This window comes from Prunus avium, chromosome 7, assembly GCF_965620075.1.
Source record: "Prunus avium chromosome 7, drPruAviu1.hap1.1, whole genome shotgun sequence".
Lineage (NCBI taxonomy): Eukaryota > Viridiplantae > Streptophyta > Magnoliopsida > Rosales > Rosaceae > Prunus > Prunus avium.
The window spans coordinates 38,926,293-38,954,037 of record NC_142290.1 but is presented as its reverse complement, the minus strand read 5'-3'; the positions used below and the strand labels follow the sequence as shown (position 1 = coordinate 38,954,037).

Here is a 27,745-nt window from a genome sequence, read left to right as displayed (position 1 = left end):
TGGTATCAGTCAAGGAAGGGCCAATCTGCCAATGACATCCTCACAACAAGTGTCCTTGCAACCACCATCCTCTTTACTTACTCAAGAAACCACAACCCGTATAGGAATAGTCAAACATAGTGTCAAAACATGAGGACAAGTATAGACTGTGAAGACCTATTTTTTGGACTTTTAAGACCTCTTTTGGACTTTTAAGTACTATGTAGATGTGTATTTTAGCTAGACAATTATAGACTGTCAAGTATACTATTTGGTAATGTTATTTTGAAGGCTCTTTTAATGTTGGATTATGTAATGTTCAGGTGTATTTTGGATTGTATTTTGGTGAATGTTGGATTGCCAATGTTCATTTGGTATTATATACTACCAATTCAGCACAAAATGACCTTAGACAGCAAAAGGTTTCATACACTGCCAAAGAGGCACAAAATAACCTTATGACCAGGTTTCAGCCCAGATTTCTACACTAGCAATTCCTTCCCATATCCTACCCACACTACCAATTCCTGCCCATTTCAAAAGCTTTTGAAGAGTATATATAACATTATGCCCATTTCCTGCCCATTTCTAAACTACCAAATCATCCATATTGATGAATAATATCACGAACATAAAACACAACAGAACAACAACCCATAACCACCTTTGTCTTTGTCGATAACTCAAAATTTCCCCTTCTAGTACAACAACTTGTTTACCCATTCCCAGAATATGTTTTTTCAAAATCTTGATTTCTTCTTCTTCTTCTCACGGTTTTCGCTCTAATTTGTTCTTCTCTTCTTCCATCAATCTGAAGTTCTCCGCCGTTGCTCTCAATTCGTCCTTCGTTCCTCTTAGTCTTCTAAGTAACCCAGGCAAGATTTCTTTTCCTCGTGGGCATGTTTCATTCTCCACCCATGCAGAAAAATGCAACCCCATTTTACTGTTATGCAATTGAAACAAAATGAAACACCAATTTCAGACCCAACAAAATCATTTTTTACTTCAACCAATTTTTACAAATACAAAAATTTACCCGATTGTTGCAACATGCCTCAAATCTTCTTTCAAGATTCAGATTTATCCATGAAGTCCGGCGTTTGATTTCCAACCCACACTTGCAGTAACGACGGCTGCAATTTGTATCTGTCGAACTCTTCAACATTTTCCCTTACATTGCAATTTCGGATGCACAGCCCCCTTTCAGTTCTTCATTTTGGGGATTTCTCAAATTCAGGGTTATGAAGCGAATGAGAGTTTCAGACCGAAAGAAAAAAGTGAAGGAGAGTCTTCAGACTCGAAAGGACGCTTTAACCCCTTATTTTGACGGCAAATTGACAGAGTTGGATGGCATGACCTAATTGGAACTGATTGTCGAGTTAAGGGATGCAATTGCCTCAAAAAAAGTTCACGGACCAATTGCAACTGTGGGCAAAGTTCAGGAACGTCTACAGTAGATAACCCTATTGATCAATTATGTGTTCTCATTGTCACGCAAACTAAGCATACAATAATTGAAGTTGGGTTGAGGGTGAATGAATCCATACAGTAAAGACACGACAATGGTGGTCCATTCCATCTTGCATAGATAGAATTATGTAACCAATAATTGACAAGGCAGGCACCCTCTCCTCTCTCATCTAGTGTTGTCTCTCGTCTCTTTACGCATGCTATGCATCATTCATGTTTTCCTTATAGTTGCCAACATTCCATTCTGTTTTTTAACTAGCTAGTCCTAATTTAAGAGTTGTTCTATAATCAAGGTGTCATATATGGCTCATAGATGTGGAAATTTATATTAACCACATGATTCATATGAATAGTAACTTCACTTAAGTTTAATGAAATGATCTTGTGACCAATATGAAGGTCCACATGTGGGGTCCATATATGACACTCACTATAGATTTTCACCACAATCCAATCCAATACAATCTAATTCACGTTTTCATACATATTTGAGTGATTGCCCTATCCTTTTTTATTTTGTTTTTCCACCCATTGTCATGACAACCCAATGCAATTACTATTCATATGAGATTAATTTTGTTTATATGTATGAGCATAATAATAATAATAAATTGCTAGGTATGTATAAAAAAAATATTTCTGAATTTTTTTTCAATTAAAATTTTTTTTTTTACGTTGATGGTGTCAGTGCTGACATCATCACCCTCAGGCAAGAACTCGTGCTGTTTTTGTCTTCGGGCCTGCCCAGACTTGGTGGAGCCCACCATATGCCCGGGCTGCTGGAAATGATTTTTGAGGCCTAAAGGGCCTTTTGCTTAAGCTGCTAAGGTGGAAATGCTATTAATGGCCCTTTTATGTCGACTGAGGAGGCCCATATTTACTGGGCTGTTTCTTGTAACACTCAGGGCCTGGGCTTTTGTCTTTCTTTCTTGCTACTTCGTCTTCATCCTCATACATACTCCCCCGCACATGCCCATGGCTTTCTTGCTAGAACGATGGTCAGTCTGAACTAAATAAACAAAATATAAAGTATGGGCTTTTCTCTTTGCTCAGGTGGGTTTTATTTTATGGGTCGTCTTTTTTCTTTTTCTTTTTGGCCTTTTCCCAATTAATTTTTGGGTCGTCTTTAGGGAGGTGGCCTTCATCTGTACTTTCGACCAAAAAAATAATTATATATATATATATAATCATCTGTACTAAAATATGGATAATGGACAGTCTCCCCCTTCCCCCAAAAAAAACAAAAAATTATTAATTAAAAGTAGTACTAATTAAAGGAGGGCCACGGGCCACGGGCCACACGAGTAAACCCAAAATAAATGAGAAAAGATTGGTTGAGGTGGGGCCCATCTTCCACATCACATATTTGATCTTTCCCATGCAAGCAAACAAGCAGACTAGTAGCTTTCCAGACCAGAGTACAGACGGTCACCGTCCCTTTCCTTTCCTTTTCCTTTCTTTGGCCTTTTCTCCCCATTTATTCCCTTCTCTCTCTTCTTTCCTTGGCCGTCCACACTTTCTCTCTCTATCTCTTCCCTTTGTGTTTCTGTCTCTCTATCAACTCATCCACGTGTCAACCTGTTATTGCTTTAAAATTTTCAACCCACCGGATGGAGAAATTTTTGTAGGTACCCAATAAGAATGAGACACGTGTAAGAAGGTCCCACATTTCCTTTTTGCCCTTTCTTTTCCTTTCCTATGTGCCCAGCACCCCCCCATCCACACTTCCATATCGTATCGCTCGTCATTATTTTGTTTTGTATTTACCAAATTACCAATATCATAAATAAACATGTTAATTATATTTGAGAGTATCCATGTTTACCGAGTACTAGTGTTGGTTTAATATCTACATAACTAGATTCTGTTCTGTTACAATGTTTACTTTGCATTGCATAGCCATGAGCTGAAGACTTCCACTTCCAGTTGTGTTGTGTAACTTGTGTACATGTGTACATGTGTGTGTGCTTCAGTCTTTGATTGATCACCATTTCAGTCTTTGATGTATCCGACGATGGAAACTTAATACCAAAATTGGAATGCTTGCTTTGCTTTGCTTTGTTTAGATAAAAATATCTAGAGGGAGAGACAGAGAAACCATTTTGTCGTGAGCGACAGATAAAAAAAAATAGACAAAAAGGAAAGCAAAGGAAAAATAATAACGAGCAATAAATATATATATATATATATATATATATATGTTCCCCCTCCCTCGTATATATTTTAGGAGAAGACACACGTCCATCGCGCTCTCTCTCTCTCCTCTCCTCTGCATTCTAGACTATACCAGCTCTCTCTCTCTGCTCTGCCTCTCAACTCAACTCAACACTACTCCTTCATCCAATCCCACCGCTCTCATCACCTGTATGATATTTCATATCCTTCAATTTCTCTTCTTCATTTCGGGTGCTCTGAATATTATTTTCTTTTCCCACCTAACAAACACTCTTTATGTGGAAAGTTTTCTTATTCGACCTTTTCTCTTCAGATTTTGATCCTTGACGATTTTAGTTCAAACTTTTGCTTTTAATTTGAGTAGATGATTGCCTGAGCAGAATACTACATAATTCCTGTGAGGATTTATTCTGAATTTTAATATTTTGTCAATTTCTGTGTTTCAGTTTCTTCGGCATTGAATGTATTTGTAGCATCAGTGATTGGTCTGTGGGGAAGATCGGCGCAAATCTCGAATTTTTGTGAGAAGGTTTGCTTTTTTATATATTTAAGGTATGATTCCAGATTTTCTTAGACTTACGGTTGAAGTTAAAAGCTTTTACTATTGTCTCTCAATTGGTGGATGCCTTGTTTCCTGTAAACTGTGGCAAAGTTTTTAGCAGTAATTCTAGTTTTGGGAGCATATCTTTCCTGCATCGCTGGTTTGAGATTGGGACAAAAGAAATTTCTAAACTCTAACTTAGGCATGCTAGAGGTTCCTCAATTTCTCAAGTAACTTTGGAACTGGTCTACAAGCCAAGAAAGGCTTCTTGTTAATGATTCTTTTCCTCTTTGGCACTTTGAAGTCTTTTGCTTCTTTCATTAGCAGTTGTTGGCATTCCTTCCCAAGTGGATTTTTATGTTTTGATCCAACCATGAGATACCATTTAGGCCACAGACACCTATAAATAGATCTTATACCCAGGTATCTTCTGTTGCATAAGTATTGTACGAGAAGCATTCCACGCACTGTTTCATATTAATATAATTGGTGCATTTATGATCTAATTCCGTTTGTGTTCTACAACATTCAAAACTATTCTTGCATTTTTCATAAGCTCTTTTTTTCTTTGTGTGCAGATCTTCTATCCATACTTTTTTTTATATAGTTATTTTAGACAAACTACAATAGCCAATGTCTTCACCTACTCTTGACTCACCCTGGCCATCCTCACCTAGCGATTCATTTTGTGGATCTTTCAATATACGTATAGAGGGAGAGATTCCAGACGAAATTTTACCTGTTCTGGAAGACCCAACCTCTTCTGTGTCCTATAACCATAATATCCCAAAACCTCCTCCTCCTGTCCCTAGTAAAACCTATTCAGGGAACAAATATTTCAAAAGGCTCTCACGGAGTTGCTCTGTCCCAAAGGAAACAATGGATACATGGGACAAGCTTTTTAAAGATGGATATGGTGCTGATGTCTATATTTTCACCGAGGATGAATCATATATTCCAGCTCATTTTAGTGTTCTGGTGAGTTAATTGAATTGATCCCATAGTTTCATCAATAGAAAATCCTCGATGAAATTTCTGGATGTGGCTTAAAGGTTTTCCTTTTATATTGAATGTGCAGAGCATTGCATCACCGGTGCTAGGTAATTTCTTGCAGCAATCAAAAGTTAAAAATGGCATGAGATACATTAAGATCCCTGGGGTACCTTATGAAGCTGTCTACACATTCATTCGTTTTCTTTACTCATCCTGGTATGTTGGAATTATGTTGTTCAGTAAGCTATCCCCTTCCAATGATTAATTGCTTATTTTAGCTAAATTTCTTACAATATTTTCTTGTGTGTCTTATGCAGCTATGAAAAGGAAGAGATGAAGAAATTTGTTCCCCATTTGTTGGTTTTGTCACACTCCTACTCAGTTCCATCACTGAAAAGAGTTTGTATATATCTTCTTGAGCAAGGATGGCTAAGCAAAGAAAACGTGGTTGATGTGCTTCAATTGGCGAGGAACTGTGATGCACCACGGCTCTCCTTAATTTGTATTCGTATGGTTGTGAAGGACTTTAAAGCCATATCATCAACTGAAGGCTGGAAAGTGATGAAGCAAGTTAATCCTGCACTTGAACAAGAGCTGCTAGAGGCTGTTGTTGAAGCAGATTCTGTAAGCTGGTTTCTGTTTCCTTTTTCAATGATTTTACCTTACCTCTGTATGGTTTGTGGGGTGGGGGGGAGATACATTTTTGTTTTTGTAAAAAGAAAACCTTTTACGTTTTCAACAAGGTGGTGTTTTAGTATCTAATTGAATGTTTATGCAAGCGTAAAGTCATCAGTACTCTTTTAGTTCACTCCTTTAAATTTGGGATCTTAGATTCAACTTTTTTGTGCCAGAGGAAAGAAGAGAGGTTGAGGAAAAAGGAAGAGAGAAAAGTGTACTTGCAACTGTACGAGGCAATGGAAGCCCTCCTTCACATATGCAGGGATGGATGTAGGACCATAGGTCCCCGTGACAAGGTGTTCAGAGGAAGCCAGGTTGCTTGTGATTTTCCTGCTTGCAAGGGGCTTGAGACCTTAGTTCGTCATTTCTCCAGCTGTAAAACCCGGGTTCCTGGTGGATGTGCTCACTGCAAGCGCATGTGGCAGCTTCTTGAACTGCATTCTCGTATTTGCGATGAGCCTGATTCATGCAAGGTCCCTTTGTGTAGGTAAGCATGAGAAATCCTGTGGGACTTTGGTGTTGCTGCCAGTAATATGGATGCCATGTGCCACTATGATTGAAATGATTTTTGCATAATTACTCTCTGTGGTTTCAGGCATTTCAAGGAAAAAATGCAGCAGCAGACCAAGAAAGATGAAGCTAAATGGAAGTTGTTGGTGAGTAAGGTGGTAGCAGCAAAGCTGGGACCAATCTCAGGTCGGCGTGCAAGTTTCTTATGACCTCTAGCATTTCAAAGCAAAATGTATCAACTGAAGAATGATTTATCGTATCTTTTTTATTTATCAATTAAATTTAAATGTATCAAGAATCGTCTGTTTCTTTTGTGGGGTGGGGGGTGTCAAGTAAATGTAATAAGCATATGATTTCTAACTGAGGCTATTGACTTGGAGGGATTTCAACTAGATGACGAGTATGAGATTCTTTATGCTGTTGAACAACAACCGAATTGAGCTTCAATGCTACCTACGGCTACTGAAAACGTTATAACCTTACGCATAGAAGTTTGCCTCTCAAACATGAGTCTAGCAAAGCACATTTTCTACTGCTCTGCTCTGTGTTTTATGTAAACCTTTTAGTACTGACAGTGACCTCAAAACAACTAGAGCCCTCGGAACAAATTCACTATGATTTATGAATCATCATCAAGCATTCCCCTGATATGCCAGGCTTCGGTGAGAATATGACAAGCATTCATCATAATAATAATTAATGATCAGTCTTCAGATAATTTCTTCACTCATTCAAGACCAAATATTTTTCAAAAAAATGTATTGAGTAGGGTAGTTAGTTCTACTTCCTTCTCATAAAAAGCTCCACGTAAGTTTACATTACAACACAATTGCATTAAGCATGACAGCAGAGATGTTCTACACGGGTTGATAACATCACAATACTATGCTATGCACCATCTGCTAAATTCCTCCTCGTCGTACTAATGTACAGAACTGCATCAATGCCAAAACAGAAAAAGAAATTCCAATTATTCTTTTAACCAAGGTAACAACACCAAGAGAAATATGACAAGATAATTCATAGAACATTACCATTATTTCCGCGAATAAAAGCATCACCATACTTATTTTTCAACTGTCCGTTGACATATTCTTCTGTTTGTTCCATCGCTATATTCATATAACCATCAAGACAAGCAAGAATACCTGCATAAGAAAATTAAGACATCAAAAGGGCTAATCCCTGCATCTTGAATCAACACCCAGAAACAAAAACAAAGTCATGAGAATACAAGAAAAGAAAAACCTATAGGCATGAAAAAAGGATTACATAAACGGACCTCGATAGTCAACACCAGAATTCAGTTTAACAACAACTGGTCGCCCACGAATTGATTTAAGGAAATCTGCAGGAGTTTTTGTGGTTCCTGTCCCTTTCTCTCCCCCTCCACTCATCTTCTCTATCCTAAATCTTAACTTCTTACACCCCCTGAAATGATATCAAATGTTAAACAAATTCAAACAGTCAAGAAAATAAAGTAAAAGAACACATATGTAACAACACATAAACACAAGCCACCGAAAGACGAATACATATCATAAAGATTCGCAAAACCAGAGCTACTGTAGAGGACAGATACATCAACCAATCTTGCCAGCACAAAAGCCCCTGAATACGTTCTGAGCAGAACTGAGTGACTTTAAAACAAGCCCATCCAAGCAAACAATCCTAGTTTGTTGGTATCAGATTATTAACTCAGTTAATAGTAACGCTGACACCATCTATGAAGAAAACAATAGACAACAAATTTTTTACAGACTTTTCAATCCATGTACAAACACCAGAGAAAAAGAAATGTTTAAGAAAAGCAGATTGCCACTCAACTGATTGCATAGCTCAAGGAATAGCTAACTAAACCAAACTAATCTAAAAGGCACCCCATTATCAATTAGAAAGCTCATCAGTCAAAAGGCAATATTCCAAACGATCCTACCATATGCCTAAGTGAATAAGATGGCATTTGACATCATACAAACAATTTTGTTAAGATATGAACACCTCTCCAACCTCCTTCTGCAGCAACATATTGTGCTGTGAGTGAACTTACAACACTTTTAAGTAACGAGGATTCCATATACAGGTCTACATAAGCATCTAACACACACTTGATTCCAGCCCTAAAAGGGTGCTAAAAAAGTCATCCTTTTGATTATAGAATATATGTCGTCGAAACAGTCCCATGAAATGAAATTGATTACACAAACAAAGGATATTTCTTTTTTCTTTTTTTTTTTAAATTAAAAAAGAAAAATTAACAAAAAAGCTAGACCTAAACCCCATGGTATCAACAAAATTATCAACAAATTCTGTAAATTCTTCACCGAAAATCACTTAACACATTTATGCCCATATTGAGTTTGGCCTAATTGCATTTTCATCGTCATAAATATCTCAACAGTAACCTTACTCAGACAATAGATCAAATTCAAGAAACCCTAAAGGGCAAGTTCAAAAAATTCTTTAATAAATGTAAACAAGAACAACGAAAGGAGTTCATATAAGAGCTACGACTAAAAGACCAAAAGTGCTATGAAAGATAAAGAAGAAGATGCGGATCAAGCACACACCTTTTTGGTTCCGGAGCTTGAACTTTGAGAGAGCGCGAGAAAGACAGTGACAAACTAACCGGGAAGCCCTGACTGCTTATATATTACGGTGGGAGTTTGGACCTTGGGGTCTGTTTGTAAGCCCACCGCAGTCGTTGGGCCTTATTCGTGCATTCGCCCATATTCTTTTTTTCTTGGTCAAACTTGGGTCGAGGTTTCACAAGAAATGAATTTCCACCTGGCCTACACAAAATGGAACCCAGCCAACCAATAACAGCATAAACAGATCCTACCCGCCCTGATTAAAAGATACAGAGAATCTGAGATCCTCTCTGTATATAATTTGTGACACATTCTCCCTTTCGATTGACGATTGTGGTCACATATACAAACTCCGATCAAAGTCAGGAGCTTTTGTATCTTTTTCCAATCCAATTCACTTGGGAACCATGACACCACTCAGAAAACCACTTCCCCACCTCCTCTTCAAACCCAATTTCAAATCTTCATCACTCCAAGCACTTGTTTCATACTCAACAAAATCTGAAACAAGCAGTACCCAGATATCAAATTCACCAAAACAAGCAAACCCCATATTCAAAATCGCACCTTTTGATCCTATTTCACCAGCATTCCTTCAAACCAGGTCAGTGTTATATGCTGGTTCTAAATCCTGTTTTAACAATGATGCTCATGTTATCAATACCCACTCGCCTAAATCTCCAAAGCAAGAAAAATCAGTTTCTAGAGCCACCAAATATGGTCCAATTTTATACAGACTAATACCAAACAGGCCATTGTCAACTGCAAATTCTGACCCGTCACGTTCCAAACCATTGGATTCTGCGGAGCCAGCTGAACCGCTTTCTTCAGAGTCAATCCCAGCTGTGTCCACCGTAACTTCACCATATGATAGTTCACAGCCAATTGATGCAGGCTCTTCAATCCGAAAACCGATCAGTTTATGGCCCGGAATGTACCATTCACCTGTAACAAATGCTCTCTGGGAAGCAAGATCAAAAATGTATGAGAAACTCGGGGAACCGCCAATTGACGCTCCTCCACAGAGTGAATTGGTGGCGAGAACTCCGGCGCAGAGCCGGACTAGTATTCTCTACAAGTTTTCATCTGATTATAAACTCAGAGAGCAATACAGGAACCCTTGGAATGAGATTAGGATGGGGAAGTTGGTTGAGGATCTCGATGCTCTTGCTGGAACCATTGCATTCAAGGTATTAACTTGAGGCATCTAATATAAGCTCTGTTTCGTGTTTTTACATAAATGCAATTGAGTATGTATTTGTTTGAATTTTGTTGTTTGGGATTTGGATTGGAAGAAAAAGCTACTAACAAAGTTTTTTTTCCCTAACTGGGTTCTAACTTCTAATTAGCATTCTGCATAAAGGGATTTCCTTGAATTAGAGGTTGGTTTGGGATTCCATAACCTTTTGAGTGTTGTCTGTTGCCACTTCATTGAAAATCATAGTTTTTTAACTTCACTCATTCACCTGCTGACTAGCACTGCTGCAATGAAGATGGCGCAACGAGGCCTCTACTATTGGTGACTGCTTCTGTTGACAAGATGGTTCTGAAAAAACCTATCCGTGTTGACACTGATTTGAATCTAGGTGGTGCTGTTGCATGGGTTGGGAAATCATCCATGGAGATTCAACTGGAAGTCACTCAATCCATGCATGGTACTGAAGAATATATAACAAATATTTTAGTTTCTTGTTGCTAAATATCTCTCATTCTCATAAGATCTAAGGATCATGATTTTAGTTTTAATTTGTTGTTGTGCCGAGTGCTGACTATGAAAACTTGACTTGTAGGAACCCCACACCCATCAGAGTCCATTGCTCTTATAGCAAACTTCACATTTGTGGCCCGTGATTCTGAGACTGGAAAATCTGCTCCGGTTAACCAAATCTCACCTGAGACTGAAAAGGAAAAATTGCTTTGGGAAGAGGCAGATAAGAGGAACAAAATGAGGAAAAAGAAGAGAGGAGCACATAAAACAGATATTGAAAACCAAGACGCAAACAGATTCAATGCCTTGTTAGCCGAAGGTCGAGTTTTCTGCGACATGCCAGCACTGGCAGACCGAGATAGCATTCTTATTAGGGATACGTGCCTGGAGAACTCCTTTATTTGCCAGCCACAGCAAAGGAACATCCATGGTCGGATCTTTGGAGGATTTTTAATGCGAAGAGCATTTGAACTGGCCTTCTCAACAACGTATGCATTTGCTGGTGTAGCACCACACTTTCTAGAAGTTGATCATGTTGATTTTGTTAGACCTGTAAGTAACTGAGCCTTTTGCCTATAAAAATCTTTTGAACTGGCTACTATGAACGTTTTTTAGTTCTCTTTGTGTGTGTAGAGACATGGCATGCTGCATAAGTATTATTGAAGCATAAGACGGACTATAAATACATACATACACATACTTGTTTAAGATTGAAAACTATCACATCTTATTGATTGTACTATGAGCAAACATGAGCACTAGTTGGTCTGCACTCTTTGTTATTTTCTCTTTGTATGTGATCATGGCTTGACAAGAGAATGTCATTTACAAAATAGCATCTTGGACTAAAACGGAACTGATAGACCACTCATTTTGAAGTGTCAGTTGTTAGGCAAGAGAGTTATTACGAGATAAATAGCACCTTTGATGGCTACCCTCCATTATATTGCATCTTTTGTCTTCAAAGATTGTTTGAGGATGCAAGTGAACTGAAATAAAGGTGTGAGCGCCTAGTAACTTTTGGCAGCTCCGAATTTATGCTATAATTCCCTAAGAGGTTAAATACAGTATATTTTTTTCTAGATTTGCTTGAAAAAGAAAGAGTTTATGCAACTCCATTCAAGTACAGAACTCAGTCTTTGAACAGAAAAAGTTGTCACTTCCCCAACTTGCATTATCAGGCAGAAATGAATACAAAATTTCATCAAATGTTGGTACATGTTGGGGGGATTAATGAACCACAAATTTGTTTTGCTGATGCAGGTGGATGTAGGAAACTTCCTACGTTTGAAGTCTTGTGTTCTCTATACAGAACTTGAGAACCCAGCTGAACCTCTGATAAACGTGGAAGTCGTTGCTCATGTGACACAGCCTGAGCTTAGGTCTAGTGAGGTGAGCACGTGACTTAACAAAAACATGCTGAAGGAAGCTTTTGCACAAGGCCTGTGAAATGAATCTATTCATTGTCACCGAAATAAGGCAAACCAGCAAACCCAGGAAGATAATATAATCAAGAAGGTTATAGAAAAACGAGTGTAAAGGAATGAGTGGGTTTAGTTTTGAGAAAATCTCTGTCAAATAAGATCTTCAAATGAAATCCTTATTTCTGCTCTACAAATGCTTGGGGGTCTGGGGAATATGTAGATAGGTTCATGTCTGATATATAATATATATATATATATATTTGAACAGGTATCAAACAAATTCTATTTCACATTCTCTGCCCCTCCTGAAGCCATGGAAGATGGGATCCGGATTCGGAATGTTGTTCCTGCTACAGTAGAGGAAGCACGCCGGGTGATTGAACGTATGGATGCTGAAGAGAAATCCCAGTTTGTTGCATCGTGAACGTGCAAGGAGGCAAGGCAAGCATCAGTGAAAATCAAACAGCTCTAGACTATAATCAAGTAATGTCTTTTTTTCCTTTTGGGCGGGGTTCAAAAGCAATGTCATTCTTGTGTATACTTGGGGAGGGCAACAAATTGTTTGGCAAATTTTGTATATTTTGAAAACCTTGTAGCTTCATCCAGTTGTTTTATTTATTTCTATAAATAGAGCCTTCCAATAAATAAATAAATGGGCTATCACATCAAGTGTTGTAATAATTATTGCTGAACACAGTTTGAGTTACTGGCCTCCATATCTACTGCTACGCTATTGAATGCTTTCTTTCTGTAAGGCATCCCCTTAGTTAGAGCATTCATTTATTATATCACTCAACTCAAATAAGGGCATCGGCATCGATCTATTGTAGGAGAGGAAGCAGCTACTAAATTAGTAGGGTTCGATGGTATGAATTTTCCATTGACAATCGCTTTATCCCTGTCCCGTGCCCTGCCTGGATGCATGATTTATATACTGTGGGAAGGGAAAGTTGGTCTTTCCAATATTTCAAGTCAAAAGTAAGTGTCAGAGAGAGAGAGAGAGAGAGTTGGGAATAAATACTGAACCACAAGCTTTAAATACAACTAACAAATTTACATTAGATCAAAACAAAATATAATTGTGCCACTGCAATTTTATTATCTTCTGATTCTGATGATCTAATTCCCCTCTATATATATATTACACAAGATAAACAATTCCAAAATCTTGTGTGTGTATAAATATGTAAGTAGAGGAAGGGTGCCCAGCTCAACCCAAAAAGACGAGATCAACTTGTAAGATTCAGCAAAAAAGCTCCAGCCCCAGATACATGCTCATCCTTTCCCATCAACACAGCATAAAATCAAACACTAAGATGGTGAGGTTTCTTCATCTGAGGAACCATAATGCTGCTGCTGCTGCTGCTTTGCACTGAATCCAGGAAAAACTGGCGGATGGGTTGGATTGGCAGGCATTGGAAATTGACGGGCTGACCCAACTATAGTTCTTTCATTAACTTTGCCGACTACCTTGCATGCCTGATCTAGAACAGAAAGAAAATCTCTCACCACCATGAAAATTCGGAACGGATGAGCTTCTTCCTTCACTGAGTTCCCATGGAAATATTCTGTTAATTCCTTTACCAAAGAGAATGCGAGTTTCTCTTGAGCTTGAATCCTTACAATCTCTTCCCCTGCCTTCTTTAAGAACCCACTCATGGACTCAGAGAACTTGTGGCTACCATCCTTCAATGCACTTTCTTCAATTAATTTTATAACTTCTGCTATTTTTGTAACTCCTCCAGCAATTTTTGCAACTTCTTTGCTCAGTACTTCTGAATCCATAGCGGCAGCCTTCTTTACACTGGTGAGCTCCCCACTCAATCCTGAAACAACTTGCAGGCCACGCTTCCTAAATTCAACATCATCTCGAAAAGAAGATGAAGATTGTTGAATTTCCTCAGCTGTTTGATTCTGATTCATGCCAGAGAGACGAAAACCTTCAGCTCTGGTGATTTCCTGCACAACAAAATGCAGTAGAGTGGTTTTCCCATCAGCTCCCTTTATATCTACAAGCTTGAGAAGTGTGTCAAGCTTGAAGGCATGGGCATCGCCACGGTTGGTGCCAACATTCATGCGATTCCCAGTTTTGAGCACCGCTTCAAGAAGCTTCAGGAACATTCTGCTGTTCCTCAATTCTTCACAAGCAGCCTGTAGAAAGGAAGTTATGTCAGCAGTGGATATGAATTGCCAACAAAATCAGGCCAAGTTGAGAAGCATAGGTGGATGTGAATTGCCAGGAAAACTACATCGCTTTCCTTCAGGCAATAGGAAATTGACATTACTTGAGGTGACAGTAAGAGAGTTCAGTTCAGTACAATGGATTATAATTAAAACAACAATTAATGTCACCACATAATGCATAAAAACTCATATTTCCATTACATATAATTTAATTGAAGTAGAAAGCACACAAATAACCATCACCGAGTTCTTAAAGAAAGGGTAATCAGATAGATACCAAGAGCAACAAGACATTGACAAAGAATTTAATATCCAGAACAGCAGTAACAAGCAACATAAATTTTTTCAAAACATAGGAGCTTTACACAAGAAAATTTAAACTAAAGGAAAAAGTATCGAGACATATTCCTCTTTTTTCACTGTTCAACTTTTTGACTTGTATAAAAGCTCATGAGACATAAACTCAAAAGTCTCTCTGACCATCATCAAAAGTGACACGAAGGTTTGAAATTTAAAAGACAGATGTTTATTAGCTCCGATGAGTTATTTGAGGAATCGGCACAAAATAGAAATTAAATGATAGGTTCCTTTATTATGAATGCACATAACAAAACAAATATATAAAAGAAAACACAAAGATTTACCTCCAGAGTCTCAAAAGACCTTTTAAGATAATCTACTTCTGAATCAAAACTGGCAATGTAGAGCATTGCATCCACCCTCTTAAATGCGAAAGGTATATCAAGCACTGCTTTCAGAAATTTCTCAGCTGGGCCAAGCTTAAATGGTGATTCATCTTTGAACTCCCTGAGTTTGCGTTCCTCCTCTTTGGTTGGAGCCATCTTTAATAGACTTTCAAGAAGTTCTGTCCCAAGTGCATCTGAATTTCCTGCTTGCAAATTTAGGAAAGTTTACATAAATGCAAAGACATTTGATGAAATTGGACAACTTGCAATCCAGAAGCAATTAGATTTAGCAAGGCAGGCATTGAATATTATTCGCATCATGCAGCAAAAAGATTTGTAGAAACTTCAAATTAACCTTCCACAAGGGCTTCGCAGACTTCATCAATGGTGACATTAAGCGCCCTTAACAAAATTGCAATATTCTGGGACTTCTTTGGATCAAGCACTCGGTTCTCCTGGTTCAAAGAGGGCAGAATCTGTCGCCGAACATTATCATTTGGTGCCAAACTCGAATTATTTACCATAAACAGCGTCTCAATCATTTCCTCATTCAACCTGCAACCCAAAACAAGATTCTACAAACTTAAGTAACAAAAAAAAAAACCCACACAATTCACTAATAAAAGGCAAGCGCAACGAAACATCCACTCTAGAACAAAAGGTTAAAGATCACACTTTTGACACCCAAAAAAGAAAAAAAGAAAAAAGAAAAAAGAAAAGCGAAGAGTTTGGTTATTGTCTTACTGAAAAGAGCTTGATTTCAACTGATCCCACACCATGGCGCGGTCTGAGCTGGCCCTAACTTTATCCCAATGTAAAGGTTTCAGTTTGGGCTTGGGAGTCTCCTCGTTCTTTTCTACAATCGCATTGCACTGTGATCCTTCACCACCCAAAACCGGTCCCGAATTCTGAAACACACGAGGCCTGGAAGGCATGACAAGAGCCGGTGGTCCTGAGTTCGACCTCGGACCGGCCGGAACTTCCCAAAACCTCGGCGGTGGTAGAGGCGGAGGCGGCGGTGGTAGAGGCGGAGGCGGCGGTGGCAATCTTATCGGAACGAAACTCTTATTTTTCACCTGAGGCTGGTTCTTCAGCCCCAAAAAGTCCGAATTTTTTGAAGGTGAGTTCTGGCTATTCGCTGAAACTGAACCCAAACCTCTCTCCGATGATGAAGACGACGAAGACAATGATGGGGACAATGATATCGGTACCGGAGGAGGCCGAGACGGAGCGGCAAAATTGATTACCGAGTCCGGCGACTTTGATTTCAAGCTTCTGGGACTCAAATTCAACGTCGGTGAGACCGTATTAGACCCAGAACTTGCTGGAGAAGCAGATTTTGAACATGGGTACGATGCTGTTCTTGAATTGAAGCTTCTGCTTCCAAAGTTTTCGCCTTCTAAGGCCTTAAACACTCTGTCCGAGCTTTTTGCTAACCCGTTACCATTTTTGGGACTCGCGGAAGACCCTCTGGGAGAAAAGAACTCCTCTTCGTCGTCGTCGTCAGAACCCAGTTGGGAATTCTTAAAGCTCCGTCTGAAATTGTGCTTGGGAAGTGGCGGAAGCGGCTTCAGCTCCGGTGATCCAAGTTTCTGATATGGTGGCGAGCCGGACAAGCTCGACACCCCGAACGTCAAGCCCGCATTGCTCGTATTCGGGGCATTTTCTTCGTCAGTTCCTCGGGCATTGACTAAGGTTCCGAGGTAGAGGAATTCGGTGCTGGTATTAGGCGTACTACGTTGCTTGTGAACTGCGTCGGAGGTGGCGGTGTTTGGCGGGAACAGGCGGAGGCTGTCGGTTCTGGAAGCCTTATCGTCAGATATGGTGGGGTCAAGCTTCCTGCGTCGACGATAGTACAGCAACGCGGAGGCGGAGGCGATGATGATGAAAGCAGTGAGAGAAACAGAGACGGCGATGGCGATGACGTGGCGGTGGGACGATGAGGAGGAGGAGGTTTCGGGAAAGAGTAGAGAAGAAATGTTGGCTGGGAAGGAGGTGAGGGCAGTTGGGGAGGGAGGGGAGGGTGGCGGGGAGCGAGAGGAGGACGAGGGAAAGAAAGGTTTTTGAGGCGGGGTTGAAGAGGAGGAAGAGAAGGGTAGTTTGGGAATTTGGGTGGGTTGGGATTGGGGAGAGGAGGATGGTGGTTGTGTTGGAGGTAAGGAATCTAACGGGACAAAGGGTTGGTGGAGAAGGTGGCGGTAACAAGTGGTGGTGGTGAAGGAGACGACGAGCAAGAGGATCAGAAGAGTGAGGGCCGGCATTGCGGTTGTCAGAGTTGAAAGCAAGTGTCTTTTTTATTGTTCTTTGGGTTTTTCCTTATATACTTTGGATTGGCAAGTAGAGTGGAGGAGAAAGGTGTGTTGCTGAAAAATGAAAAAGGAGAGTTAGAGATGGTTTGTTGAAGAGAGATTGCAGACCAACTCAGTAAGTGTGAGGTTTTAGGAAGAGAATGTTCTTCTTGGTCAGAGAGAAAGAGAGAGAGAGAAGGAGAGGAGAAGGGTCTACATGGTGATGGTGGTGGTGGTGGTTGGTGTGAGTGTGGTGAGGGAGGGAGAAGGGAACAGTAGGAGCAAAGAGAAGGGAACAGTAAGAGCAAAGAGAATGGTAGTTGTTGTTGATACTTGAGATTTGAGATTTGAGATTTGAGACCACACAACAAGTGACGAGCAAAATCCCATTCACAAGAAGTGGCCTACTAAACTTTTTCTCCACCTGTGGGGATGGGGGAAAGAGAGAACATTTGATTTGAGTGAACTGAAAAAATACACAGTACACAGTGAAAGTAAAGTGATGATAATTATGAGCCTGTAAACTCTGGGAGTGGAAAGTAAAGATGATATCTTGAAGAAGATTTTCTTAATAGCAGGGAAGAGCGGGAGAGAGAGTAGAGAGGAGAGAAGAGGTTAAAATCTCTGACAGATGGAGAAAAACATTGCCGATGAGTATTATTGGGATTTGCACTTTTCTTTTGCTCTGTCCTTGTGCGAAAGATTCTTACTCTACAATTATCACCCACACTGATGCAGCGGTGCTGCTGCTGATGGTGAGGATTAGATTTTACACATTGGAGATGTGAGTGAATGTGTATAGATAGATGGATAGATAGGTGAGAAAGTTAAAAGAATGAATCAAAAGGAAAGAGAAAAAGAAGAAACTCTTCTTTTCACAGTTTACACAATTTGGTAGAATTTTGAACAAGTGGTAAAATAAATCTCCTCCTCGCTGGTGAGTGATAAACGGGGAAAGAAAAGAGAAAATACTTTTTATGGGGATTGACTGAGAGAGGACCTACACGCTCTTTTTTGGTGCCAAAGGGACATTTCATTTTTGTATCTATTCTATACTATTGGGTGCCTATCACCTCACCTGGTCACTGCTGCGTGCTTGGTGTCTTCAACTTATTTGAAAAAAACTTCCTTGTAACGGGTGCTATCCCGATCAGTATCATAATAATACATGAAAAAATTATTCTACCTGTTATTATATCATTGATAAGGATGTTTTATGAGAATTCCTCACCTTGTATTGTAGTAGAAGAAGAACTCAGGTCACGCGCATGCATTTACAAAGCCCTGCTGCTATGCTAATGCTAAAGCTAAAGCATAAAAACAGTGAATTATTTTTTTTGGCGTTACAAAGGCCTTTTCTTCTACATGTTTGACCCTTAAAAAAATCCTTTTAAACGGATTTGAAATGATTCTTACATAAACAATGGGAATCTAATGATGGCCAACTTTTTTTTGTTTTCAAATATCTGTCTTTGAATCTTTGATCATAGCTTAATCAAAATAAATTAAATTAAAAAACAAGGGGTGGGATCGTATTTTCCTATAAACCCTAAAATAGTTTTATTTAAGCTTTTGGTATGGAATATGGACTACTTGTTGGGACCATCGGGTGGCAATTTTCTAGCCATCTACACCATTAATTTGCCGGGTCGCCATTATACTTGAAAATTACATCGATACTGAAAGTAGTTGCCTGCCAGCTTAAATACTCCTATCAATTAACCATGATGACATTTATCCTATGACACTACTGCACTAGTCATCATTATTCACTCACATTTTAAAAAGGCGCAAGTGTTGTTTACTTCAAGAATCTTAATTAAGTTGAAGATTCGTCATTTGGTGTGTTTTTAAGTGGTTATTATGTAATTAAGTTTCATCCCGTGTCATGAAATTTATTTATTGTTTAATCAAAGATATGAAGGGATAAGGGATTTTCTTACACACCCTATCAGCATGTGATAATATGATTCAAATTTAAAACCACTAATTTACAATTCAATGCTTTTTTTTCTTTTGAACTAGACCATGTTGTCACGATTCATTTAGACTTAAAACCACAAGAAGAAAGAAACACGCAATTTATGATTTGTTATGAGAGCGTGTGCTCTACTCTGGTCGGCGTTGGGGTTGGGGTCGGACAGAAAATAAAATAGTGTTGAGATTGAGAAGTAGTTGATTGAATTGGCTACAAACTGTTTGAGCATGCAAAAAGCATGGGGAATGTTTAAGATGACACATTATTAATTAATTAAGGCATGCATACCTACTAGTACTGCACCTTATTTAATTCAAGTACGATTGGATAGTTGGCTCAAACTTGAGTAAAAGGAAGTAAGTTGAGATCATAGTCTAAAATATCGATAATATCGACGAAATATCAAGAATATTATCATTTTTTCAAGTCACGGATATTTCGAAATGAATCCATACACATATCGTATAAATATCGATAATATCAACGATAATTTCACTCACACTTCAGCAATATTTTGTCAAAATATCGCTGTAATATCGAAAATATCAAAAATATCAATGTAATGGAAATAAAATATAAAAAAACACAAAGCACACATGCAAAGGGGATTCAAACCCCTACCATTTCACTTCTCTGACGCCTTAATCACCATATTGCTTATGTTTTTGTGATAATATGCTAAAATATGTTATATTGTTTTGTTTTGAACTGTTTTTACAAGAATCAGATTTTTCACATGAGAATGTGAGTCTTTGACCTTTCATTTTCAAGGCTCATGGAAAGAATCCGAGACCCAATCTTCAAATGATTTTGCTTATTGACAACGTCATCAATCTCGAATCCATATGGGTGGCATGTTAATAATTACATTCGAATCCATATGGGTGGCATGTTAATAATTACATGCAAAACTATTTTGGGGATTTATCATTTGATGACTACTCTTCACAATACACTTACTCTACGCATAGAGATGATGAAGAGAGTGACAAATTTGTAATTCATAGGAAACTCCATGTGGTACTAAGCCACTTATGTATCTTATCATGCAATATATAAAGTATAAAATATTATAGTAAATCATTATATATAAACGATTATGGTGTTTTTATTCTTCTTTCATTAATTAATATATATTTTCTACACTCACAGTGTTTTTCAGCTCGCTATATAATAAACTTAAATCAGTTAAACTCATAATGCAATGCATTTCTTTCCAAATTTTTTTGTGATAAACTAATAGATAATTGACTAAATAAACATCCTACAAGGTTTCAATTAAAATTTCCAAGTATTTCATACAATTTTCGTGGTTTTTATTCAATTTTTATCAATATTTCCATCGAAATTTCCGTGTTTTTGGACTACCGATATTTTCAATATCATCAATATTTGAGATCTTGGTTGAGACCTATGATATTGAATTCCACTAAAAGCAAATAACACATAACACAAAAATCCTAATAAAGTTTGTCTATTCTATAGCGCTAGCTACAAGCTTAATTTTGAAAAAAACATGTTAGAAAATGACTCCCTCCCACCACCACTACTCCAGCAGCATGTATTTTTTAGGGTAAATTGGACCTTTATCCTTGTGACTCAATAGGGAAGTGAGTGACCCCATGTTCATGTGGTATTGAGACATCCCTAACGATTTGTGTAATTTGGCCTATAGTATAAGTATTCTTTATTCTTGTAACGTATAAATTCGGTTTCCATGCGGCTTCAAATATACCACAAACAAAGCTAGCTTGTAGCTTGGATTGGGTTCCTGTATGTTTATATAAAGGACCCATTTACGTACGTTAGGGCCAAAACAAAACACACAGAAGATTTTCACCAAAAAAATAACACACAGAAGATAACAGAAATATAAGTCAGAAAGAAAGAAAATTACAAATAAACAGTCAAGTCCTTGAGGTACTTGATGAGGAGGAAGTTGTGTCACTCAAGCCAGCCACTACATAACATACATCGTCGTCATCATGATCATGATTCATCATCCCACAGAAAAAGAAAGGCCGGAAACGACACCGTAAGGACGTCGGCGAAAATCAGTAGGACAAAAGTGAAAACAGTAGGCCGTACGTACAGATGTAGAAGAAAGGAGGACGTGAGATATATATATAGTAATAGTACTGACTGAGTGGGCTGTGGGCTGTGGGCATGCATGCACAGTGCAAACCCGTGTGGTGGCGTGGTTCACGCATTGACAATTTGGCTTATAATTAATATATATAAAACAAAGCAAAGGACCTGAGCGAGAGAGAACCCGGAACGCGTCGGTTTTAGGGGCTCGTGCCCAATCTCTCTCTCTCTCTCTCTCTGAATCGTAGCCTGCACTCTGAGTCTGAGTCTGCTATATGCATATATACCACAGTCCACAGCACAGCACACACAAAATGATAAAAGGAGATGGGAGACGAAGAATATTTCTCTTTGTCCAGCTGCTGTAAATCTTAATAAGTTACTGTACGTGATTAAAGAAGAACTCAACTTTTTACCATATCAAAAATACTAGCACCCTTGGATATTTCTCGATTATATTGTCTTTTTCTTTTCTTTTTTCTTATTGTCATGTAGTAGTAGCTCTAGCAAGTTGGAACTCATACATTCCTCCCAATCGCATTATAACATATTTGTGATAGAAAGATACATTTTGTAAGAATTATTTTTGAACATGTCTATAAATCAAAACGGAGGATTCAAGCAGTATCCTTAGTAATTCTGTTACATGATGAGTGGGTCAACAATTATATATATTATCACGGGAGAAAACCCATTTTCTTTCTTGATCTTTGTAAAGAAAGAGAATGTTAACAACAACCAAGGTTTTGGTTGTAACTTGTAGAAATAATAATAATCGTATATTATTGTACACAGACAGAGAATAATATTATGCCTGACTAAATAATAATATTATTAATTTGGGTTCAGACTCGAGAGTTTGGAATGTGAAGAGTAACTGCGTGGTGTTCAAGGGGATGGGGCACTAGTAATAATCTGAGGATTATAAAACAAAGTGCTGCAGTGCTGACAGATTAGATTCTAATAATTCATCTACTTTTTATAGCTTGAAAGAAAGAAGCTGTGTTACTATAGCTAGTGTTGCTTTCTTCTCTCAAGCAAGGCGTACAGTACTCTGTACAGATGTGGTTGGTTTCGTATAATTCATTGACTTAATCATTGACGTAAATTATATATTAATATGCTGCAGCACAATTACATATCAATTAACCTTCATTACATCAGTATAAGCGATAACATAAACTACATAAGGAGGAACTTTCTCACACATACTACTAAATGTCTTGAAAAGTTAATGCATTTTTCCAATAGCCTAAACCCCGTTCGCCTTCATTAGATTAGATTAGATTAGAATAGAATATGTAGTGTTGTTGTCGGTGGAAGTAGCTTTTGATTGTTTTTCTTCCTTCCTTCAAATATCAAAGTGCAAGGTTCAAAGTTCAAAGTATTGGTTGATTGGCAGTGGCCCACTCATGTCATGTATGTACAAAACATAGTTCTGCCTTATAAGTTAATTATATATAGGGAAAGCAAAGGGATCTCAAATAACAGATCAGCTAGGCAGAGAGAGACATAGCCCGTCAGCAACTCCAGAGCCCAGCACTCAACCTTAATATCTATATAGCAATATAGCAATATAGCAAGAGCCCGCCCTGCATCGTTTCCTTTTTTTGGGTCAAACAAAGAGCCCAAACTCAAATCTGCAAAATCTGGAAAACCCTTGAGTTTGAACTATTATATCAAATGAATGATTTAATGATATGATTGCTTTCCTTTAAGAGCATTTTCACTGGAGGCCCCAGCCCTGGCAAGAGCCCCCTAGGTCTCCAAATGTGTTTTCAGCGTCCAAGTCTTGCCCGGATAAGAGCTGGGCTTCACTTGGGCAAGCCCAAAGACAAGACTTGCCTGGACAAGCTGACCTAATGCTGATGTCATTATGATGTCATCAATCAATTTAAATAACAAAAAAAATTGAAAAAAGAGGAACAAAAATACCAAAAGTTTCTTTTTAAAAAAATACAAATAAAATATCTAGCCATATTCTTCACTTCCCACACCAAAACTCTATACAAATTCCTCTCCTCATATCTCACGTTAATAGTGATTGTATTTGAGTTGCCATGGCAATGGATGGAAAACCAATAAACAAAATTAATAGGACAGGCAGTATTTATGTGAATCGTAACAACCCTTGCCTTCTATTGCCTTTTACCATGACAAATGGGTGGAAATACTTTAATAGATAAATGCAAACGTAGTATCTTTGATTTTAATCATACACTAACAAAGATATTTAAATGATTAAAAACAAATTTGATGAGACTAACTAGTTTTTAGTCTAATTCTTAATGTTCCAATCTCATCTTATAATGTATTCAATGTATTCAATTTAGTTGATATACTCTTTTAATATAACTTTTGGTTTTGAAGAGAAAACTCACGGAAATAAAATGAACAGTTCAGATTAAAGGGTGGTGGTAGATTGGTGTGTATTATTAACTTCGGGTCGGACGAATCAAGATCCAACACGTCATGTAAAGCTCTCAAGGTCTCACCCAACATCATTGTTGTTGTTGTTGCTGCTGGCTCTGCCTCGCCTCACACCCTCACCTCTTCTTTCTTTCTTGTATCACATCACATTCATGCGACCCTCACCTCGTCTTTGAAAAACCTTTGCCCAACCTAACCTCTACTTGTTTCTCTTCCTAAATTCTCTCTATCACTGCATGGCTTTTCGACCGTTAATACTCTAGCTACTCATATCTTCTCCTTCGTTCCCCTTCTGGGTTTTCTTCGATTCTCTTGGCCTTTCTCCATTGATTTATCTTTTTAGGTCTCTTTCAAAATGGGCAAAAATCAAGCTTACAAGGCTATGCAGAGAGCCAGGCTCGGCTCCAGCTCTGCTGGCCCTGATGAGGTCGAAGACGGCATGGTTTGTACCCTTCCATACTACCCTATCCAATTTCAATTCTACTCTTTCTTCTTCTTTTTCTTTATTTTCATTTCAATTTATCTTAATTGCGCGCGTTTCTTCTTCTCAATTAACTGCTTACTATGCAATTCAATTTGTAGTTCTGGTGGCTAGGGTAGATTTCAAGGAAACTTTGTAAGTTTTAAGATTGAATCTTGGTTCGTAATGGGTATGTTGTAATTGTTGACTGTTTACTCAATTTCTGGTTATAGGATCTAATTCTCTAGGATTGGATTGGATGTTGTTCCTTAAAATGAATTCTTTATGTCCAATTTCACGTGAATGAATTCTTCAATACAATTTGTTCGCATAAATATGTCCAGTGCTGAACAGCACTGTTGACTATGTTGATAGATAAAAATCAAGCTCTTTTAGAGGTAGAGGGTGTGCATAGCATCCTAAGTAGGATTTTGTTGGTTTGTTTCAGTGATTATGATTATTCACAATTGATGGGATGGGAGTAATCTGACCAATCAAATCAAATCACCTGTCTGAAATTTTGCGGGATAACTCTATCAGAATCATGATAATGATTAATCTATCTTAAGAAACTAAATTTCCCCAGTTAGATGCCATGCCACCCATATGAGTTATTGTCAGACAGGGCATGTTGCCCATTCCCAACTTTCCGCATCACCCATTTATCCATTTTCTTCTATGGGTATATATATGCAGAAAGAAATCTGTGTTAATTTGAAGTAGGGTACCATTTTAACTTGTGAGATAATTGATGAATTTTTTTTAATTCTTGGCAAGTTTTCAACCTAAGACAATCCTACTGTAACCTTACCACTTGAGCGTGCTCTAAAATCCAATCTCACATTTGGGGTCAAACAATTGTCAAATAAAAGTGTGGACATTGGCGTTGTTTGACAAGCATGTGATTTGCACATTGTTTAGTACAAGAATTTTACTTTAAAAATATAATGTGTTACAAAATAATTAAACTCAGTAGTTTCTTAGCCAATTTAATATTTGGTGGAGAACTTCATTACTCCGATATGGATTTTAATCATAATAGACTGTATTTTTCTACATATGGTGAGATTTACGTATTTTTCATCTTTCTATTAGAGAATTGACTTGATGATTCAATAAAATACATGCATCCTGGTTGTTTTATTTTCCTGTACTTTCACTGATGAGGACTGTCGCAGGTGGATGGTTCATTTCATTCACCAGAGTGGCATGCTGCTCGTTTGGCTAGCCTCAAAACTTCTCATACAATTACCTGGGAGGAGTATAAAAAGAAGCAAAAGGTAATTTTTTTTTCTGTGTTGCATTTGTCTCTATATATTTCTGCGGATGTCTTACCTTCCTGTATTTTTTTGAGAAAGAACCTTCCTGTATAGTTTATATACAGAATTTGTACCTGTTGAAAGAAGAAAAACCCTTTGAATATGGTGTGTTGTGGAATTTTTTTTAAGGAGAAGAATTTGAAGTATTTTCAGAATTGTTTTTAAAAAAAATAAACCCATTTATCTAGTTTTCTTATCTACTTGCTCCCTTAGCATCTTTTTTAAGGTATATGCATTTCTAGCCGTCTGCACTACATCCAAATTTTCAGTTAATCTTAATGTATTGCTCTACTAGGAAGATGAAATTAGAAAGGGAGAACTGGAAAAAGACACTGATAGAATGATGAGAGAATACAGAGCTCAACTGGATGCCGAAAGGGCTCGCAAGCTTGCCAATGGAAGAAACCACTCCAGTAGTAAGTCTGATCGCAAAAAAGGTTGGTGTCGTGGACATGGAAATATAAATACTAACCTCTACCTTGTTTTTACTAGCCTCTTTTCTGAAGGTGAATCTATGTCATTGCAGATAGGAAGGATAAAGATTTAAAGAAACGCAGCAGCAGAAAGAGAAAGGTGCCTTTTGCCTGCAATTTGTTGTTGTTGTTGTTGTTGAGTGTGCATGTGTTTTAATTGTTTGCCCATATTGAACACATGTGCATTAGAGGTAAAAATGCTTGCATGAATTGTCAAATTATGATACTAAGTAATGAAGATGTATGTACATCCAGTAAAGATAAGGCCACACCCTTTGTCAAAATTTTCCTTACTGCTCTTACTACATAGAGGCAACCAGATCTGAAGTTTCTTAAGTTTGTGAACTTATAAGCCATAAAGAATATGAGTTTTAAGTGAAGCATATGTACTTCCATTATTTGAAATGTGCTAAAGTATATGTACTTCATTTGTAGTTCATTAAGAGTGACCTGTCATGCTGACCATTATTTGGTTGTTACCTATTTCTTTTGAGGGCAATGTTATAAGCTATATGCACTCCTCTTGGTTTTTGCTTTAAAAAGTTACAAATCTTTTGATTTTAAAGTGTGAGAGAACAAAGTGCGAGTGTGAATGGTAGTTTGAATACCTCGATCAAGAGAATTAAAATCTGAAGTTTCCTCATTTCACTTTGTGCTTTGTAGCATTCAAGAAGGAGATCTTCAGAGTCTAGCTCCTCGAGTTCATCCTCAGATTCTTACAGTAGTGAAGAAGAAGAGAGAGATTCGAAAAGATCCAAGTCCAGGTCTAAGAGAACAAAGAAGGAAAAGAAGCACAGGTCAAGGACCAAACACTCCAGCAGTGACGATGACGAGGCTGATGGTCCTGTGCCACTTTCAAGATTCTTTGGGAGCGTGAAGAGCTAACAACATTACATTAGCTATTGTCGTGTATCTTCATACAATAGGAGATTAGTTTGAGATGAGTTTGTTCTTTATTGTTTTCTTCTTCCCTATAAGAATCCCGTTGTTTATCTACACGATATATTTAGTTGCCTGATCATTGATGAGGTTGCTTCCTATGGTAGAGTAGTTTGGTTTATTCATCTCATTCAGTATAATCAGTTGTATGAAAAGAATTTGATGTAACAGGATTATAAAGCCTTATGTGAGAAAAAATGGAGTCATTTTAACTCTCCCAGGGTTTTCCAAAAGGGAGGTTCTGCAACAATTTGATGCTGCCATTTCAATTTCATAACATGGCTCGCTGCCCATTTTGGTTTTCCTCAAGTGGATGATTAGAAACACAGCCCATTTTGGTTTTCCTCAAGTGGATGATTAGAAACACAGCGAAAAACTATTTACATTATTCAAAAGGATAATAATTACCAATTGGGGATTTTTAATTTTTAGGGTTTAGGGTGTTTCTCTCACATACACACACTATGCCATGGGGTCTGAACCTAATACTACTGGTCTGCAAACAAATGCCCTTTCTTCACTGGATTATACCTTGTTGGCACCAATTGGGAATTTTTAAGTGAGTAGAAATGGTTAGCCAGTTACCCTCCACGACGCGATCCTAACCAGAGTATACCAGAGTATTTTGTGAGCCCTACAACTTCTTCATAGTGGCGTGCTCCACTTCACAAGGAACCTCGAAATGATTCTATTTCTTGAATATTCCACCTATGATGTCATTGGGGCAGAGATGTCAGTTTCTAGTTTATTTCAGTTCATTGGACCCAGGTTTGCCCTACGCAGACTGATATGCAATCTTGATTAAAGGGATTCCTTTGCCATGAGAGATTT

At 38.1% G+C, this 27,745-nt stretch overlaps 5 protein-coding genes and 1 long non-coding RNA gene across 6 annotated transcripts; 3 read left to right on the top strand and 3 right to left on the bottom strand.

Annotated features, from left to right (window-relative positions):
- Nucleotides 1–370: 370 nt before the first annotated feature.
- Nucleotides 371–1,592, bottom strand: LOC110756940 (uncharacterized). The gene is made up of 2 exons (XR_002526745.2): nucleotides 1,016–1,592; nucleotides 371–922 (listed from the first exon to the last, which is right to left on the bottom strand). It is a non-coding gene; the product is annotated as an uncharacterized LOC110756940 (long non-coding RNA).
- A 2,067-nt stretch (nucleotides 1,593–3,659) lies between these two features.
- Nucleotides 3,660–6,738, top strand: BT3 (BTB and TAZ domain protein 3). Its single transcript, XM_021958328.2, has 7 exons — nucleotides 3,660–3,813; nucleotides 4,071–4,176; nucleotides 4,744–5,143; nucleotides 5,244–5,374; nucleotides 5,476–5,782; nucleotides 6,010–6,323; nucleotides 6,432–6,738. Exons 3-7 carry the CDS (start codon nucleotides 4,799–4,801, stop codon nucleotides 6,553–6,555), a joined length of 1,221 nt encoding a protein of 406 aa, XP_021814020.1. The 5' UTR covers nucleotides 3,660–3,813; nucleotides 4,071–4,176; nucleotides 4,744–4,798; the 3' UTR covers nucleotides 6,556–6,738.
- Nucleotides 6,739–7,033: 295 nt separating this feature from the next.
- Nucleotides 7,034–9,049, bottom strand: LOC110756855 (sm-like protein LSM36B). Its single transcript, XM_021958329.2, has 4 exons — nucleotides 8,917–9,049; nucleotides 7,629–7,777; nucleotides 7,381–7,494; nucleotides 7,034–7,281 (listed from the first exon to the last, which is right to left on the bottom strand). The coding sequence occupies exons 2-4, from the start codon at nucleotides 7,741–7,743 to the stop codon at nucleotides 7,235–7,237; spliced, it is 276 nt and encodes a 91-aa protein (XP_021814021.1). The 5' UTR covers nucleotides 7,744–7,777; nucleotides 8,917–9,049; the 3' UTR covers nucleotides 7,034–7,234.
- Nucleotides 9,050–9,177: 128 nt separating this feature from the next.
- LOC110756853 (acyl-coenzyme A thioesterase 2, chloroplastic) lies at nucleotides 9,178–12,750 on the top strand. The gene is made up of 5 exons (XM_021958326.2): nucleotides 9,178–10,127; nucleotides 10,415–10,592; nucleotides 10,728–11,197; nucleotides 11,909–12,037; nucleotides 12,338–12,750. The coding sequence occupies exons 1-5, from the start codon at nucleotides 9,345–9,347 to the stop codon at nucleotides 12,491–12,493; spliced, it is 1,716 nt and encodes a 571-aa protein (XP_021814018.1). The 5' UTR covers nucleotides 9,178–9,344; the 3' UTR covers nucleotides 12,494–12,750.
- A 333-nt stretch (nucleotides 12,751–13,083) lies between these two features.
- LOC110756851 (formin-like protein 2) lies at nucleotides 13,084–17,960 on the bottom strand. The gene is made up of 4 exons (XM_021958325.2): nucleotides 15,684–17,960; nucleotides 15,295–15,494; nucleotides 14,898–15,142; nucleotides 13,084–14,220 (listed from the first exon to the last, which is right to left on the bottom strand). Exons 1-4 carry the CDS (start codon nucleotides 17,198–17,200, stop codon nucleotides 13,381–13,383), a joined length of 2,802 nt encoding a protein of 933 aa, XP_021814017.2. The 5' UTR covers nucleotides 17,201–17,960; the 3' UTR covers nucleotides 13,084–13,380.
- A 5,845-nt stretch (nucleotides 17,961–23,805) lies between these two features.
- On the top strand, nucleotides 23,806–27,164 carry LOC110756860 (stress response protein). Its single transcript, XM_021958336.2, has 5 exons — nucleotides 23,806–24,165; nucleotides 25,362–25,463; nucleotides 25,798–25,939; nucleotides 26,029–26,075; nucleotides 26,639–27,164. Exons 1-5 carry the CDS (start codon nucleotides 24,079–24,081, stop codon nucleotides 26,858–26,860), a joined length of 600 nt encoding a protein of 199 aa, XP_021814028.1. The 5' UTR covers nucleotides 23,806–24,078; the 3' UTR covers nucleotides 26,861–27,164.
- The last annotated feature ends 581 nt before the right edge of the window (nucleotides 27,165–27,745 follow it).

Excerpts from the sequence above, each read along its gene's own strand:
- BT3 (XM_021958328.2), top strand. The coding sequence starts at position 4,799 with ATGTCTTCACCTACTCTTGACTCACCCTGGCCATCCTCACCTAGCGAT. Across the intron at positions 5,144-5,243 it reads CAGCTCATTTTAGTGTTCTG|AGCATTGCATCACCGGTGCT; the intron begins GTGAGTTAATTG and ends TTGAATGTGCAG. Across the intron at positions 6,324-6,431 it reads TGCAAGGTCCCTTTGTGTAG|GCATTTCAAGGAAAAAATGC; the intron begins GTAAGCATGAGA and ends CTGTGGTTTCAG.
- LOC110756855 (XM_021958329.2), bottom strand. The coding sequence starts at position 7,743 with ATGAGTGGAGGGGGAGAGAAAGGGACAGGAACCACAAAAACTCCTGCA. Across the intron at positions 7,495-7,628 it reads TTCTGGTGTTGACTATCGAG|GTATTCTTGCTTGTCTTGAT; the intron begins GTCCGTTTATGT and ends TTTCTTATGCAG. Across the intron at positions 7,282-7,380 it reads TTTTATTCGCGGAAATAATG|TTCTGTACATTAGTACGACG; the intron begins GTAATGTTCTAT and ends GCATTGATGCAG.
- LOC110756853 (XM_021958326.2), top strand. The coding sequence starts at position 9,345 with ATGACACCACTCAGAAAACCACTTCCCCACCTCCTCTTCAAACCCAAT. Across the intron at positions 10,593-10,727 it reads AGTCACTCAATCCATGCATG|GAACCCCACACCCATCAGAG; the intron begins GTACTGAAGAAT and ends CTTGACTTGTAG. Across the intron at positions 12,038-12,337 it reads CTGAGCTTAGGTCTAGTGAG|GTATCAAACAAATTCTATTT; the intron begins GTGAGCACGTGA and ends ATATTTGAACAG.
- LOC110756851 (XM_021958325.2), bottom strand. The coding sequence starts at position 17,200 with ATGCCGGCCCTCACTCTTCTGATCCTCTTGCTCGTCGTCTCCTTCACC. Across the intron at positions 15,143-15,294 it reads CTGCGAAGCCCTTGTGGAAG|GAAATTCAGATGCACTTGGG; the intron begins GTTAATTTGAAG and ends ATTTGCAAGCAG. Across the intron at positions 14,221-14,897 it reads GGTCTTTTGAGACTCTGGAG|GCTGCTTGTGAAGAATTGAG; the intron begins GTAAATCTTTGT and ends TCCTTTCTACAG.
- LOC110756860 (XM_021958336.2), top strand. The coding sequence starts at position 24,079 with ATGGGCAAAAATCAAGCTTACAAGGCTATGCAGAGAGCCAGGCTCGGC. Across the intron at positions 24,166-25,361 it reads ATGAGGTCGAAGACGGCATG|GTGGATGGTTCATTTCATTC; the intron begins GTTTGTACCCTT and ends GGACTGTCGCAG. Across the intron at positions 26,076-26,638 it reads GCAGCAGCAGAAAGAGAAAG|CATTCAAGAAGGAGATCTTC; the intron begins GTGCCTTTTGCC and ends TGTGCTTTGTAG.